This window comes from Scomber japonicus, chromosome 1 (assembly GCF_027409825.1).
Source record: "Scomber japonicus isolate fScoJap1 chromosome 1, fScoJap1.pri, whole genome shotgun sequence".
Taxonomy (NCBI): Eukaryota; Metazoa; Chordata; class Actinopteri; order Scombriformes; family Scombridae; genus Scomber; species Scomber japonicus.
The window spans coordinates 39,454,333-39,471,069 of record NC_070578.1 but is presented as its reverse complement, the minus strand read 5'-3'; the positions used below and the strand labels follow the sequence as shown (position 1 = coordinate 39,471,069).

General features: G+C 37.3%; 1 protein-coding gene across 1 annotated transcript; it reads right to left on the bottom strand.

Moving 5' to 3' along the window:
* Nucleotides 1–737: 737 nt before the first annotated feature.
* Nucleotides 738–10,961, bottom strand: LOC128368259 (serine/threonine-protein kinase Nek1-like). Its single transcript, XM_053329080.1, has 11 exons — nt 10,839–10,961; nt 10,645–10,741; nt 10,424–10,521; nt 9,929–10,012; nt 9,758–9,825; nt 9,568–9,654; nt 7,851–7,905; nt 4,232–4,432; nt 4,100–4,142; nt 881–948; nt 738–791 (listed from the first exon to the last, which is right to left on the bottom strand). The coding sequence occupies exons 1-11, from the start codon at nt 10,959–10,961 to the stop codon at nt 738–740; spliced, it is 978 nt and encodes a 325-aa protein (XP_053185055.1).
* Between the last annotated feature and the right edge of the window lie 5,776 nt (nt 10,962–16,737).

Here is a 16,737-nt window from a genome sequence, read left to right as displayed (position 1 = left end):
TTAAGTACATAATGTGGAATATCTTCTGAAAAAAATGAATCAAGTGAAATATTTTTTTTCTATAGAGAACTCGTGTTTGAAACAAAAGAGCAAATGATAAACAACAATTTAAAACAATACACAAAGGGAGGAAAAACTAGAAGAAAGTAAAGCTTGCTGTGTCACTGGTGTTGGCACCCTTTGCTGTAAACCAGTATGGAAACACATTATGACACACCTGTGGTAAATCACAAATGAGAATCACCTGTGATAAATTGTCTGTGCCCATGTAACATGAGTTAGCCTATGAATAATGACTTCCATGTTTTAAAAAGCCATCTGTCATCCCCCGTTCCTTTGTCATAATGGTGAAGACAAAGGAGCTGTCTGAGGACATCAGAAGTGTGATTATTAGCAAACACAAGACCTCCAAAGGGTATAAGGCCATCTCCAAAGACCTTGGTATCCCTGTTTCAACAGTGCATAATGTTATTAAGAAGTTTGCCAAGCATGGAACTGTCAAGAACCTCCCTGGACGTGGGGGGAAGAGGGAAATGTATGAGAGAAGTCTTCGAAGGTTGGTGCGAATGGTGGAAAGAACACTACGTCAAACATCCAAAGACCTGAAGGCCAACCTGGAACAGTCTGGGGTCATGGTTTCAACAAGTACCATACGCTGCACACTAAACCAAACAGGGCTTTATGGGCGGAGGCCAAGGAAGACACCATTGCTGAGGAAAAGACATAAAAAGGAATGACTAATCTTTGCAAAAGAGTACCTGGACAAACCACAATCCTTCTGGGAAAATGTTCTGTGGACAGATGAAACAAAAATAGAGTTTTTTGGCAATGCACTCCAACAGTTTGTTTACAGACGCCTACAAGGAAAAGAACACCCTACCAACAGTAAAGCCTGGTGGAAGATCCATAACGCTGTGGGGCTGCTTTGCTGCATCTGGTACTGGAGGCCTTGACCGTATCACAGGAATCATGAAATCAGGGAATTATCAAAAAGTTTAGAGCGAAATGTCCAACCCAGTCCAGTGTGAGAAAACTTGGTTTGAGGCGAAGATCATGGGTCCTCCAGCAAGACAAAGACCCAAAGCCAACATCCAAAAGCACGCAGGAATGGTTGAAAAGGAAAAAATTGACTGTTTTAAAATGGCCAGCAATGAGTCCTGATCTCAATCTGATTGAAAATCTTTGGAATGAGTGGAATCTGGCATTGGAGAAAAGAAACTTACAAACGTTCAAGAGCTTGAACAATTTGCAAAGGAAGAAGTGGGAGAAAATACCAGCTAAGAAGTGCAAGAAGCTTATAGATGGCTACAAGAAACGTAAATATTAAAGAGGGGTGCCATTATTGCTGCACATGCAGTTTTTTCCTGTTTCTAGTAAATTGAAAAAACAATTTTCTTTGTAAAATTACTTTGGACCTCCAATTAAAAGATCCTGATGATATAAATTTGGTACATTTCCATTTATTTCTGAAGATATTATACAGGTTATGCAAAAAATGAAGGGGTGCCAAAAAATATATATATATACTGTATATATATGTATGTATATACATATATATATATATATATATATATATATATATATATATATATATATATATATATATATATACATATGCAAATAAAAGCTGAGAAATATTTTTTTCCCCTCAATGATGCCTCTTGTACATCGTCTTATTATCTTCTGGGAGATGTCTGTGTCATTTCCAATCAAGAAAAAACTTGCCAGGGGTATGAAAAGTTTCTGGATATATATTATGAATAATAATAATCATATGTATATATATATATATATATATATATATATATATATATATATATATAATTATTATTATTATATATTATATATCATATATATATATATATATATATATATATATATATATATATATATATATGTAATATATATATATATATATGTAATATATATATAAGTACACACACAAAAGTGTTAGGCCACCACCATCAAACAAACAAACAAAGTACAGGAACTATGTACACAAAATTTAACATTAATTATTAAATATTATTATTAATTAAGGCTCCATTCAAGTGTAAGAGGAGGTAGGGCTGGGCGATAAACCGAAAATTTATCAATACCGAAATTCACGACGATAACCTATGTTGGTATATTCGGTTTTTAACCTCTTAACGCACGCTGTTCCACCTACGGGACGGGACGGATGTTAGGAGGTAGCCACACATTCTTCTGAATGTTTTAAACACCAACCCTTAAACATATATACTCATGCCATACATTGTTGGAAAGCTTAGATTCTCCTAATTCATTCGAGACCACTCACGACTTATATGGTTGCTCACAGCCGTAATAGTATCAGCGATTAGCTTGGCTAGCCACTCAGCTAAGTGAGAAAAGCTATAATGCCTACATACCTTCAAAGTCTTCCCTTTATCCACAACGATCATCTTATGACACAGGACTTTCTGTACAGCTCGCCAAGTATCCATTCTTGTGAAATATGAAATCCGTTTCCATAAAACCGAAATACTTTCCTCAATATGTCCATGTATTTAGTCCAACACGTAACGTAATAACACAAATAACAAACCATATACGGTCCGTTTACGTAATTTCCTGACCTGCACGTCCATCTCAGAGTACACGTGACTAGATGTTTACGACCGTGAGCCTCTCCTGCTTCGACACCACCAGTCTATGGACACCACACACAAGCCAATCGGTGCTTAGGATTAGGCAGTACATGTTTCCAAAGCCAATGAGGACATGTGACCGACGACAATGACAACGTGGATTTGATTGACAGCTGTTCCAGCCTATGGAAATATTCGGTGAAATTAAGTTGATAACCTTTTAGCCAATAGTCTGAGGTTTCCAACGGTGTATGACACTAAGCTATCAAGTTTAGCTGTCCATAAACAAACTCCAAGCGTAACCTGCGTGCGCCCGGTGCGTAAAAGAGTTGAACCATATATCATTACGCACACGGCATTTTGGTACACGGTTGGTTCTTCTTCGACTTGACATATGACTTATAGCAAAATAAACAGATAGATAGATAGATAGATAGATAGATGGATGGAGGACAGTTCAAACGTCGAAGCGGGAGCTGCAGCGCTGGCGGCAGAGGTACACCTGGTGGAGGAGGAGGAAGAGCAGCAGCTTGTTCCCAAGAAAAACGTGTCTTCAATCGTGTGGCAACATTTTGGTTTCAAAAGGGAAGATACTGCTCAGAAAGATGTAAAATGTAAGTTGTGCAAAAAGACTGGCAATACGTCTAACCTTGAAGTGGAGAAATTATGCTGCCACAGCCCCATCTAGTGGCCAAACTTTTTTTAGCGCATGGGGTGGTGGTAGTCAGAGCGATAGATATAACATATGTTATATCTATTGCTCTGGTGTTAGTTATCGTCCATTTATCATTATCGAGGTGAACTGCTCAATATATTGTGATATTGATTTTAGGCCATATCGCCCAGCCCTAAGAGGAGGTCACACTAAATACCTCCACTTTAACCTATAGAAGCTGTTTTCTTTTCTGTTTTTTTCCCTTCTGTGTTTTAATACTGCATACACATTTCCTGTATTTTCTGGTTGTATTCTAATTAAGAGACTGAGAAATAATTAAAAATGGAAATGATAGCCTTGCTAAAACAACAAGTCTAATGGTGGCCAAAGACTTTTGCACAGTACTGTATATATAAAAGCATGACTTTGCCAATCTCGGGACCCATCAGCTACAGGCCAATGTTTCTGGGCTTCAGGTGTAGACAGCAGCTACACTGGATACTCAGGCCAAGACATGCTCTTCAGTAACATGACACCTGTCATTGTTTACTGTTCAGTTTGCTACTAGCCAAAGCAAATGGTAAGGACAAGTTACTTACACTAATCGAATGTCCACACAATACACCAACATCAATATTTTTTCAGCTAATCTACATCCAGATGACACTTGGCACTTAGTTCTGCTCCTTTAACTCCCTACATTTACTATTTACAGTAAACCAAACATATAAGTAGAAACCAAAACGCTTTCAATATTAAAATCTTGTTCCTTGCCAACAGATTCTCCATTTATATGCAGATAATTATTTATAGAGATTAATAGTTTCCTTACCTGCCCTGTGAAGAAAAGCATGGCCAAATTCCTCAGCAATGATCTGGAATGAGTAGAGAATACATTATTTGTGACTAAAGACAATTTACTTTATGTAAATTCAGACTGTATCAAACCAACTGTGTTCTCCACCTGTGATGTGAGGAACTTCTGTATCCTGCAGCAGAGGAAAGGTTCCTCCAGTATGCTGCTGACTGAGGGTCTCTCTTCAGGATCACGTTTCAACAGCTGATTCAAGAGGGAACGCAGTTCTTGGGAGTAGTGATCAGACACAGGAGGGTATGAGCCACGAAGGATCTTCGTACGTGGCTGCTCCCAAGGTTCAACCTCAAACTGAGAGGAAACATTAGTGTTGCTTTCGTCAACGAAAATTATGACGAAATATCTTCGTCAATGAACCTTTATCACGTGACGAAAATGAGACGAGACGCAACGAAAATGCTGATCACGTGACGATAACAATAATAAAATGTGTAATCCCATTTTGTTGACGAATAAAAACGAGACGAAAATGTGGTTTACAAAATAAAAACTATGCTAAAATGTCTCTTCATTTTCGTTGACAAAAACTTGACGTTGACGTTGTTTCGTCTCGTTTAATAGCTTTTATTATCATTATTTTGCCGTGTATTTCTGTTTCCTATGACTCCTCTGGGGCTGAGCGACGTCACTTCCTCAATCCTGACGAGAGGTATTTGGATTCATTTCTGAAAATGCAGCTCAGGTACACAACTTAATAAATAAAGGTGACACAGAGGAAGGGACCAATGGCCGCCCAGCCGGGGATTGTCTTTGGGACTGAAAGAAAAAGAAGACACGACATTTGGACACACTTTCGTTACATAGACGTGGAAAAGAAAACAGAATGTGATGTGGAAAAAGATGGGGAGGAATGCGGCCACAAAATCACAGGGAAAAACACCACGAATCTTAAGAGACATCTCAAGGCATTCCATAATGAAATTGAGGTAAGTCAAGACATCATTGTAACGTTCATTTATGTTTTAGAAAGTTCATGCCAAATGCCAACTGACGAGACTGGTTAATGTTTCACATTTTAACTCTAGCTGCAAGTTTTAGTAGAAGGGGATCATCCCTATGTTCCCTGGGTCCTATGTTCCCTGCTTTGTATGTGACCGGGGAACATAGGGATGATCCCATCTACAGTTAGCCTGTTAGCTGAGTTAGCCGCCGAGCTAACAGCGGAGTTAGCCGCTGAGCTAGCAACCGAGTTAGCCACGATCAGGGAACATAGGTACGCTCCCAGTAGAAGTTAGCGACTGGAGCTAACGACATGGACAAACGTGTGTTTGCGTATTTGTTGTGAAAGAGTGAAACGTGGGTTAACATGAGAGAGAGAGAGAGCGAGAGAGAGATTGTGTGACTAATGCTACCCACACACCAGAAGACTTTGAAAAGATTTAGAAAAGACTCTCAGCTCACATCTAAGGACTAGTGTTTAGAGTTTTTAGTCTCAGACTAGATTTTACAAAGACTGTGAATCTTATAGGGTCACTATTTACAAGACTACAACTTGATTATTTTAGGGGTTTTTTCCCATCATGCACAGCAGAAATTTTACAAAAATGGAGGAGAATCAGCTTTTAGCTACAGCTGCAGTGGTTTATATCAAAGAGGCATAAAGTATTTTTAAAATTTCCACCCCTTCATTCAAAAACAAAAACATTTTTTCAAATTGACAATGCAAAAAAGTGCTCAAACATGTTACTGCTTGGAAGTCCCTGAGTTGTTAAAGTAATATTAAATTATAAATAATAATTTAAACAAAACAACTACTGTAAATGTTAATGTCTGATAGCTTAATATTTACAAGTGCTGCTTCTGTTCTGACACTGCATTTATTTCTGTTCTAGATTCCAGAAAGAGCTTCAGTGAAGCAAGTCCCACCCAAGCCAATGGACAAGCCAACTACTAGTGCTGTGGATTTCTTTGCCACAAAGATGTACAGCAGCAACTCCCCAGAGCAACGCACCAAAGAGGAGGGGATCGCACAGTAGATAGGCCGCACAGGACTCCCAGCACAAATTGTTGAGGATGAGGAGTTCATCGCCATGATGGCAAAAATGGACAAAAAGTTTAAAGTGCCAAAAAGACAGAAAATGTTAAACTTAATTGAAAACATGTACAAAACATGTACAACATGTACAAACATGTACAAAGAAGAAAAAGAAAAGGTCAAACAAAACCTGGCCAAAGCACGTAGAATAACAACAGGGTTGGATATATTGGACTAAAAAAGGGCTTACAGCATCCTTCCTGGGAGTCATTGTGGTGCCTTTTTATTTAAATGGATGTGTGTGTACTTGTAACATATTTTGTTGGTAAAATAAATATGTTGTAGAACATAATAATTCAAATCAGAGCGTCTTCCGTGTCTGAAATGGATGTATTCTTGAATCTATAAGCTAACAATTGGGTTTGGCTAAAAGAAAATGTTGGTTTCATCTCTCTACCACTAGATACTTATACTATATTGACAGGGTTAGATAGACTAACATTACTGAAAAGCAGGCCTGGACTGGGACAAAAATTGGGCCCTGGACCTTTTGGTCCAAACCGGCCCACTACAATCCGCACGCAGATACTGTGCCAACTCGCGTTGATGTACATTTAAACACACAAGCCCTTAATAACAATAGTATACTGAACAATATCCCTTATATTCTGGAGACTTGAATAGGCTTGAATTAGTTTTAACTGTATCATGTGAAACTGTTGAACGAGCAATAAACCATAAACACTGACTGAAAAAATATGTAAAGCATCATAGATTACATATATGTTATGTTGTTAGATCAATGAAGAAAGGTGCATGTTGACACTTAAAACACTTTAACCCTAACCCTGACCTGATATGGGGGAAGTCATTATAGGAAGAAATGATCAAAAATTGTGAAAATATCAGGTCTATATGCTCAAACCACATCACATTGCAACATGTGAGTTGTAAACTTGCAGTTTTGAAATTGTGTGTGGAATCCTTTGATGAAAATAGTGGTTAAGTGGTTAATAAAAGCTAGGGGCGGACTAGAACATGCGTGGGTGGGACTCCTGGGTCTGTGTAGCCTTAGGTATCCTTTAGACAGACAAGCCAATGGGCCTCTGCTATGTCTGCAGGCTGCAGCGGAGCTCTGTGGGCCGGTGCATATCTCTGTCCCTGGGCCGGGAGAGTTACCCATAGACTGTATGGAGTTACCATGGCAAGACGCAGCAAAAACTAAATGAACAAATAAAAAATAAAAAACGGGCAGCCCATTATTGATCGGCCCACCGGGAAAAATCCCGGTACTCCCTATGGCCAATCCACCCCTGCTGGAAAGAGATTAATACAGTTTTCTTTGACTAAAACTAGACTAAAATAGTCAGGGACAATTCTGACTAAAACTAGACTAAAATGCTCAGACTTTTCGTCGACTAGAAAAACTTGATTAGACTAAAAGGAGTATGAACATGACTAAATAGTTTTAGTATAAAAACTAAAACGACCGCTTGACACAAAGACTAGACTAAAACTAAAAGTAAAATAGGCCGCCAAAAACAACACTTGGAAAAACATGTAGTTATAACCACTGCAGTAAATAGGAGGAAAGAAAGGATGACCCATTCTTGTTTGTCAACCATTAGACACACAGAAGAGATCTAAATCATTGTGTGAGAGAGCATTGCAATACTGTTTATGATACATTCAATCTACATGAATTAGTTAACCTCTCACACACAGGATACTTACTGCAGGCTTAAGAGTGCACATTTCATACAGGACACAGCCAAGGGCCCAAATATCACTGAAAGTCAGAGGAGAGAGCAGACAAACAGACAGGCTGGGATCAGTTCTCTGTATCTCAGTTTCATTACTGAGAAAAATATAAATTGACATTGAGATTGAGAGGTTTAAGTTTGTTAACAACGTTCCAATATATGACATAGTCGATACCCAATAATAAATCTCCACTGAGCCAACAAACCCAGACAGCCTTCACTCCATGACTGCCTGTCTGGCCTCCATAATGTAAGTCATGAGATGAGTGAAAACTCTTTCAAACTGAATGAGGACAAAATTGAGATACGTTGATTTTATACTGAAATACCATTTTTAGTAAACTCAGGAGCTCATCAGACCAAATCTCAAGTGAAAAGTTTAGATATTTCGTTTTAAACCCCATGTTAGTAAAGTGATCCAGGCAGCTTTCTTGCACCTGAGAAATGTTGCCAAAGTACGGCCATTTTTAACCCAACAGTGTGTTAACTAAGAGATCACATCATTCTCATTTTAGCTGATTGCACTGACTTCCTGTTTCTTTTAGAATTGATTTTGAATAAAAAAATAAAAAAATCCTATCAACCACAGAAAGTCCTGAGATCCTCCACAGCTGATCATTTTATCGTGTTTGAAGCTCCACAAAGGAAGAGGAGAAGCTGCTTTCATATTTGCACCAGAAGTGTGGAACACCCTGTAAACTATACAGGCAACCTCTGTGGACATATTTCAAAAAGAACTTAAAATATACACGGTCACCCATAAAGTTGAAATATTTTTTTTACCTCTTTCCATGAAATGATTGTGAAAATGTGATTTATTCTTGATAGATAAAGTGTATATATTCTCAAAATTGTGTCTGACAACAAAATGATTCCAACTTTATGGGCGACCGTGTACCTTTACGGCAAAGCTTTGAATTAGTCTTAATTAGGTTTTTTTTAAATATAGTTTTTAGTACAGTTTTCCCTCTATGCTTTTGAATTTTACTTGTTGTACTTGTTTGTTCTTATTTTATTGTTTCAAATGTAAAGCACGTTGAGCTGCAAGTTATTGTTATTATTATATTTAAAAAACACAACATATCAGACTTTATGAGTTATTGAATGATGGAGTTCTGGACTTATGGCCATTGTTGTCCCTGATGTTGATGTGACTTTAAATTAAATAAATTAATATTAACTTTATTGTCCTGAAGGAACTTTGTCTTGGGCTAAAAGTGTTGAATATAGCTGCACATAAACAATAAACATGACAGACAGTGACAGGACCAAAACATGCAAACAGTGAACACAATAAGTATTCAATGAGGTAGGTGAGTTTCATACTGCTCATAGTTGAATATTGCACATATTTTTAAATAAACATGGACATATTAAAGCACAAGGTAAAGAAAAAATATAATAAGCTACATAAAACCATTCAAGTAAAACCTATTAAATAACCCTTTAAAAAAATCCTAAAGCATGAGCAATAATAAATAGTAAGTGATAAATACATAAAAGTGATTTCAAGCTAAAAGGGATATTTGCTTAACAAACAGGTTTGTTCAGTAAAGAGAAGATATATTTTAACAACTCCCAGAAGTCATCCTGAATGATTTACAGTCAGTGCAGTGAGGAGAGAACTTGTCCACCTGATTATTATTAAATGTTCTTTTACACCATAAATAAGACAAAAACATTATTACCTTTTGTTGTTATATGGTTTCTTCTCATACATCTCTGGTGAAAGATAAAGTCTTGTTCCTATGCATGTTGTTGCCAGTTCTCCAGTGCTAGAAATAAGATGAGAATAGAAATCAGACTGTATTATGATTAACTATTTCCATTTTAATATTGGCTCTACAGAGATCTGCAGATCCACAATATTTTACAAACCTGTTCAGCACTCTTGCAATTCCAAAGTCCCCAAGCTGTACAGTCCCATCTTTAGTCAAAAATATGTTCTGCAGACATCATAAAAGAGATGTGATGTCATTATCATCAAAGTATAAAACACACATAAAAATGCATCACTGAGTCAAGATCATGAGAGGTATGAAGTAATACCTCTGGTTTGATGTCTCTGTGGAGGATTTTTCTATCATGGATGTGTTTTAGTGCCAGACAAATCTGCACAAACCAGTCCAGGATCTAAGAAAGACAGAGGAACGTGAAGACATACTTAAAGTATCAACTTGAACTATACACATCATTTGTAACTATAATGACAGAAAAAGCCAGGAAATAAGACACGGTCGCCCATAAAGTTGGAATAATTTTGTTGTCAGACATGTTCCTCTTTTTATTTTCTATTTATACACATCAGTAATCAGCTTTGACCAGGTGCAATGTCAAACACAATTTTGAGAATATTTACACTTTATCTAGCGACCGTATATAAGGACATGACAAGATTTTAAATACATTTTAAATACATATACAGTGAAGTGAAATAGAAAGTGTTACTTGATGAATTGTATCCACATGTTGAACAGTTTCACCGTAAAGATTAATAGGCAGATCCTAAACATCCATCATTATCTTGAAGAGTTAGTAGCTTACTTGCTCTTCTGAGAAAAGTTCTCCTTTCTGAGAGTTGATCTTCTTGGAGAGGTCTCCACTCTCACAGTAGTCCATCACAATACACAGACAGTTCCTCTCTAAAAGATATTTTATACAGCATAAGGAACATACAGGCAAACATCTGTGTATCAGGATATCTTTGCAGTCGATGATCTCTGTGATTCTTTGAGGTTACAGCTAAGATGTTGGATCATTCATACCTTCAAAAGATTCCTTATACTGGACAATGTTGGGATGACTCATCTTGGAAAGGACTTCAACTTCTTGTTGAGCTTTCTCTCTCTCTTCAGCTGACATCTGTCCAAGTGAGAACAGATAAAGTGAAAGAGGAAAGTAGTGAAGAAGAGATCAAATGAACACTGAAATAGTGGAACATGTTGCATACGGTGCTTACATCAGATATGTCATCATGTATCTCCTTGATGACATATTGGTGTCCATCCTCTTTGGATTTGACAAGGTTGGCTGTTCCAAATCCACCTTTCCCAATTTTCTTCACCTGTTCATACTTGTCCATTTTAGTAGAATGACTGTCACTGCATGTTGGTTCTGCAGAGAGATGAAAGAGAATATTGTAAAGCTGGAGCCTATCGGAGTTTCATTTCAAGAAGTACAGAGACTGTAAAAACTTGATTTAATACATTTTAGTGAACTTTAATCATTTGGACTGTGTGTCATCCTGTAACCTTTCTATATTTGGATTAGCGTTACCAATGTCAAAAAGACAAAAGCTCACTTTTAACTGTTGTTGTGTGTTGATAACCACAACATCCTGGGCTACACTGCCAACCTGCTCCAGACCAGGTTCAATTTGGAGAAACATGATCCAGCTTACTACATGTGAGCTGGATCATGTTGCAACATCAACAGTACAGCACAACAGTTTTTACAACACTTCTGTCCTACTGGGCAGTAAACAAGAGATTCATCTGCAGCAGTGGGCAGTCTGGTCATTGGCTGCTTGCTGCAAGACCTCCAGCCACCGGTGTCTCTGCTTCTGATGCATACGGAGGACTCAGCTCCGCCCCTGCTGAGACTGAGCAGAGGACGAGAAACTAACGTTAACCTCTGTTATAGTTTGCTGTCATTTGTCAGTTGATACTTTTTTCCTCTGTTCTGTATAAAAGGTCCAGACACTAAACGGAGGACAGTTGTCCCACCAGTAAGCGGATACAGAGGTAGTCACAGAGTCGGTGTTTCAGTTTCATTGATTACCGTGTTAAATGGCGACTTTCACGTAGGTGTTCTCTTAAAAGCCTTTAGTAGTTTAATCCATTTTAAATACTCATCTGTGTTTACTATCTAAGTTATGCTAAAGTTCAATTGTGCCAGAAGAGTCATTCACCTCTCGTAACGTATTTTGTAATGTGAGACAGTCACGACTTAACACGGTCACCAGTTAAACCGAAACATCGGATCTACTGACGCTGTGGTCGAGTGAGCTAGAGAGTGAATGAAGAGAGGGAGCGCTGACAGTCAGAAAGCCGTGAATCAGATCAATAAAACCAGGGGCGATTCTAGGATCAGACCTTTAGGAGGGCTCAGCTCCTAATGAGAATGTGACATACAATGATCTGCAAGTGTTCAAACCTCCTGCTAAATGACTCATTTCACTAGATAATGTAAATTACAACAAGAAATATTAATACATAGAGTGTTCCACTATAGTGTCCAATAATAATAATAATGGTTGAGAATAAACAATCACAGATTTCTACAGACAGCAGGGTTTCCCACCGCCAGGCTAAGCATCATTTATTTATTTATTCAAAATAGTTTTTTATACCCCAGTAAAAAAGTTGAAAGTCCAATGGCGACAACTTATTAACACGTGAAAACATGGCGGGTCTGAGGTCATTTGTCTTTTTATCACCTAATACCCCACACCCCACAAACTACTGACTGTCACTACACGCAAACTAGGCTACTTGATTTTTCTTCCGAAGTCGGACTAACAAAGGTGGAGACGTTAAACCCGCTGGTTCACCTGAGCAGCCTTCTCCGTGCCGGATTTAATCAAAATCGGTCGGTGGACCCGAAATTCAACGGATGGCTGTGCGTGACCAAGTATGGTAAGTTTTATTTTGTTTGTTTTGTACTACGTGAAAATATTAACAATATTAAGTGCACTAATTTCACATTGGTTTAGTAGTAGAACACCGCTATTACATTCAGTGTTAGATAAGTTATGCTGTTACCTGTTTTAATAAAGTCAAAGAACAGGATAATACACTGTGATTATTTTGTTTTCACTTCTCCGCTAGCAGTTTATGTATGTATACATTTCCTAATGTCAGATATGTGATTATTTTTCAATAGACCAAGAAACGGGCTGCAAGGGAAAAGCCTTGCTGCCTGCCTTAGGATCAAAATAAATGGACCCCTGTAGCTGAGATTGACCAGAAAGCCCTGGAAGTCTTCTTTGAGAGACCCAGAAGGATGACATGTAGTGATCCAACCTATGGATCCAACATACAATGTGCCAAAAAAAGTAGGAGAGGCCAAATGATACATACCTCTTAATATCAGTGAGCCTCTGTCCCCCTTGGCTTTAGAGTGGTCAGTCTCTCTTGGTTGATTTTCGAGGTTTTTTTTAAAAAAAATTATTGTTATTTATCTTACAATGTGACCAGCATTACAAGTCTTGCATTAAGATTCACGTGCCATCAGGATTTTACTTAAGTTATCAGGTGCAAACATTTATTTAACAGTCACTGTGTCACTGTTTAGAGCAAGTAACTAATTGGATGACCCAACATTTCCTTCAATTAAATCAGGACAAAACTGAGGTCATTGTTTTTGGCAATAAAGAGAAGAGGATTGCTGTCAGTAAACATCTCGAGTCACTCTCTCTAAAAACTAGGGACCAAGTCCGAAACCTTGGCGTGCTGATAGACTCAGATTTGACTTTCAGCAGTCACATCAAATCAATCACCAAAACAGCCTTCTATCAGCTTAAGAACATATCTAGAGTGAAGGGTTTTATGTCTCAAACAGACCAGGAGAAGTTGATTCATGCTTTCATCTCAAGTAGACTCGACTACTGTAACGGTCTTCTGACTGGACTCCCACAAAAAAGCATTAAACAGCTGCAGCTCATTCAGAACGCTGCAGCTCCAGTTTTAACCAGAACAAAGAGATCAGAGCACATTACTCCAGTTCTACAGTCTTTACACTGGCTCCCAGTCAGCTATAGAATAGATTTTGAAGTTCTGCTACTGGTCTACAAATCACTGAATGGTTTAGGTCCAGAATACATTAATGACATGTTAGTAGAACATAAACCCAGAAGAGCTCTGAGATCTACTGACTCAGGTCAGATAGTTGAGCCCAGACTTCAAACTAAACATGGTGAAGGAGCTTTTAGCTGTTATGCTGCACACAACTGGAACAAACTACCAGCAGAACTGAAATCAGCCCCAACCGTGAACACTTTTAAATCCAGGTTAAAAACACTTTTCTTCTCCTGTGCTTATGATTGAGCTCTTTTAAAGCACTTTACATTTTAATCTTTCATTTGCACTCTATGTCCTTTTAATGATTTTAAAGCAAATCATTATTTTATGCTGCAATCTTATATTTAATGCTCAATTCTAGAATTTTATGTATGTCTTTCTATTTTTCTGTACTTTGTTTTTATTATGGGGGGTGGGGGGGGGGTTAATTGTATGTTTTAATGTCTCTGTTTTATGTAAAGCACATTGAGTTGCCATTGTGTATGAAATGCGCTATATAAATAAAACTGCCTTGCCTTGCCTTGCCATTTATTTTGATTGTATTTTTAGTATTAAAACATTAGTGTTGGACAGTAGTTCAAGAGTGGCGCTTTTGTGAGACTATAGTTGGTGCTTAATTATTGTCAAGTTTTCTGGGGGAAACATGGAGAGGTTAGGGTTAGATAGTTAATGAACTCTGAGGGAAAGACAATAGTAATGACAGAACTATTCAAACTACATTAAACCTGTTAAAATAAAACCTATTTGAATTTTAAGTACCACAATGTTGTTTTAAGCTACATCACACATAGCTCTAGCATGCAGTGTGATGGCCCTTTGATTTTGCCATGGCCCTTAGATTTGTGTTTTCCTCATGGTTGCTGTGTTTGGGTTTTGTCTCCCTTCAAGTGCCGGTAAGTGGAGATGAAAGTAGTGCAAGTGGGTGTGCCTGGCACCTGTTCTTCCAGAATGCATTGAGTATTGTTCACCCTCATTCCTTTCTGCCTCACCTTATCGCTGACTTTCCCCTTTCACAACACCTTCCTTTGCTTTTGTGGCTCCTCTCTTTGGCATATTACACATTCACACATCCACTGACCAACACCACTTACCTACTGTCTTTCTATTACATACATTTGATAAATACGTCTCGTTCAGTTTCTAAAAAAAATAATATAATTGATTGATTTTTCATTACAATCGTATGTATTCCTTTTCATTTATTAAAGCCTCAGAGCTGGTTAATAACAGCAAATTGAATGTAATCTTCTTGTCTTTACACAGTTAACTAATGTCTCCTTCAGTTTCTCTATGCCACTACAATGCAGGAGAATTACATTTTACATCACCAGATTCCCAGATGTCCTCAAAACTCACTTTCATGATACAGGCACTAAGAAAACTGTTAACTTTGAGAAAGAGAGAGAAATGAGAGCAGCAGCACACAAACAAAGAGACAAACCTACCCTTAAATGTGGTAAATGAATAGGAGCGTACCTGTAGGATCTCGTCTATCTGGGTCCATTGTTGTCCTCTTTCCTCTTCATTCTCCTACACACCAAAACCTACAGACACAATATCATCCGTTTTGTTTGACAGTAGTAGTTTGTTTAGTAATATACATACTTAGCAATTTATTAATCAGTCAAAACTGTACATTTTCTATCATTAACTAGACACAAGTATTTTCAACTTCAAATTATATTTAAATAAAGTTATGCCACATCAAAGTTCAATACAGAAGAGCCAAATAGTTCCAGCATACTGAGGTTACCTCACATCAGGCTTCAGGAGACTCTGAGACTGTCTGTGTCTGCTTTGATATTTATACTTGAAATAGAAATCGAAAGCATTTCACACACCTGAGCAACCGGTTTCTGTTGACCTTTCTTTCTTTTTAGCTTGTTTTCATAATGGGTAAATATTAGTCTAGAGTGTACTCAACTCTTCCATCCATACAGTTTTGATGATATAATTCTGAATTATTAGCACAACTATTTGCAGCCTCTTATTGATATAACATATTTTATTTGGCTATGAAGGTAAAATCCACTTGTCTAAAAGATAAGATTCAGATTAACAAAATATGGCAGAAATGTTTCTATAACACCATCATCTAAAAACAATAACTGAGCAAATGAATCAATGAGCAAAATGAGCAATCTAAATTATGTTGAGAATCTGGAGGTTAGCTTATCAAACTATATACCTGTGGAAAATTTCACTAGGAGCCATGATTATGATCATTGCCAGATCATTGTTAGCTTATAAAATATCACTAAACCATTTGTTCTTCTCTTCCTTGTAGTTCTCAATGTACTGACAGATTGATTGATTGACAAGGATTATTTTACATGTAGGAAAGCACCACCCATGCACAGGAATATGAAGACAGACAGACAACAGTGTTTTGGATGTTTAATGTGACATCAGGTTGTTCAGATGACAAGTTTGATCATGAATGACAAATCTTTGTACTTGCAGTATCTCCACATAAAATTCCATCAAGTGAAAGAACTACAATTAAAACATAATAACTGAAAGCTATATTTCAGCTGATATTCAAACTATGTCACTTACACAAATTATAACTAAATGGAGTTTAGACTAAAAATACGTTTTATTTGCATAACAGCTGACAGATTTATTACAGTTTACAGGTTGTTCTTGTTTTATGTTTTATACTCAACAGTTTAGTTTTTCATGTAAAAACTTGCCAGCTCTTCCAACCATGTAATTTTTCAGGATTCAAGTCTTGATGACTTTTAGCAAATCAGTTTAAACATTACTTTTGTTTCATTTTATTTGAGTTGATGTTTAAGTTCAGATGACAAGTTTGATCATGAATGACAAATCTTTGTACTTGCAGTATCTCCACATAAAATTCCATCAAGTGAAAGAATTACAATTAAAACATAATAACTGGCATGCAGACTGATTAGATTTAAATTCTGTAAAATTAAGGCACAATGTTAGAAAATAGGATTCACAGAGTGGCATACAGGTATGTGGAGGGTTATTCTTACATGCTGGAATATCTCTCTATTTTTTGTTTCATCGTCACAGTTTTTGAGATAT

What these genes read in the sequence shown, in the direction of transcription:
- LOC128368259 (XM_053329080.1), bottom strand. Translation starts at nt 10,961, where the DNA reads ATGGACAAGTATGAACAGGTGAAGAAAATTGGGAAAGGTGGATTTGGA. An exon ending in AACTTTTCTCAGAAGAGCAA is followed by an intron (nt 10,013 to 10,423) that starts GTAAGCTACTAA and finishes TGTCTTTCTTAG; the next exon opens with ATCCTGGACTGGTTTGTGCA. An exon ending in TGCTTTTCTTCACAGGGCAG is followed by an intron (nt 949 to 4,099) that starts GTAAGGAAACTA and finishes GATACGGTCAAG; the next exon opens with GCCTCCAGTACCAGATGCAG.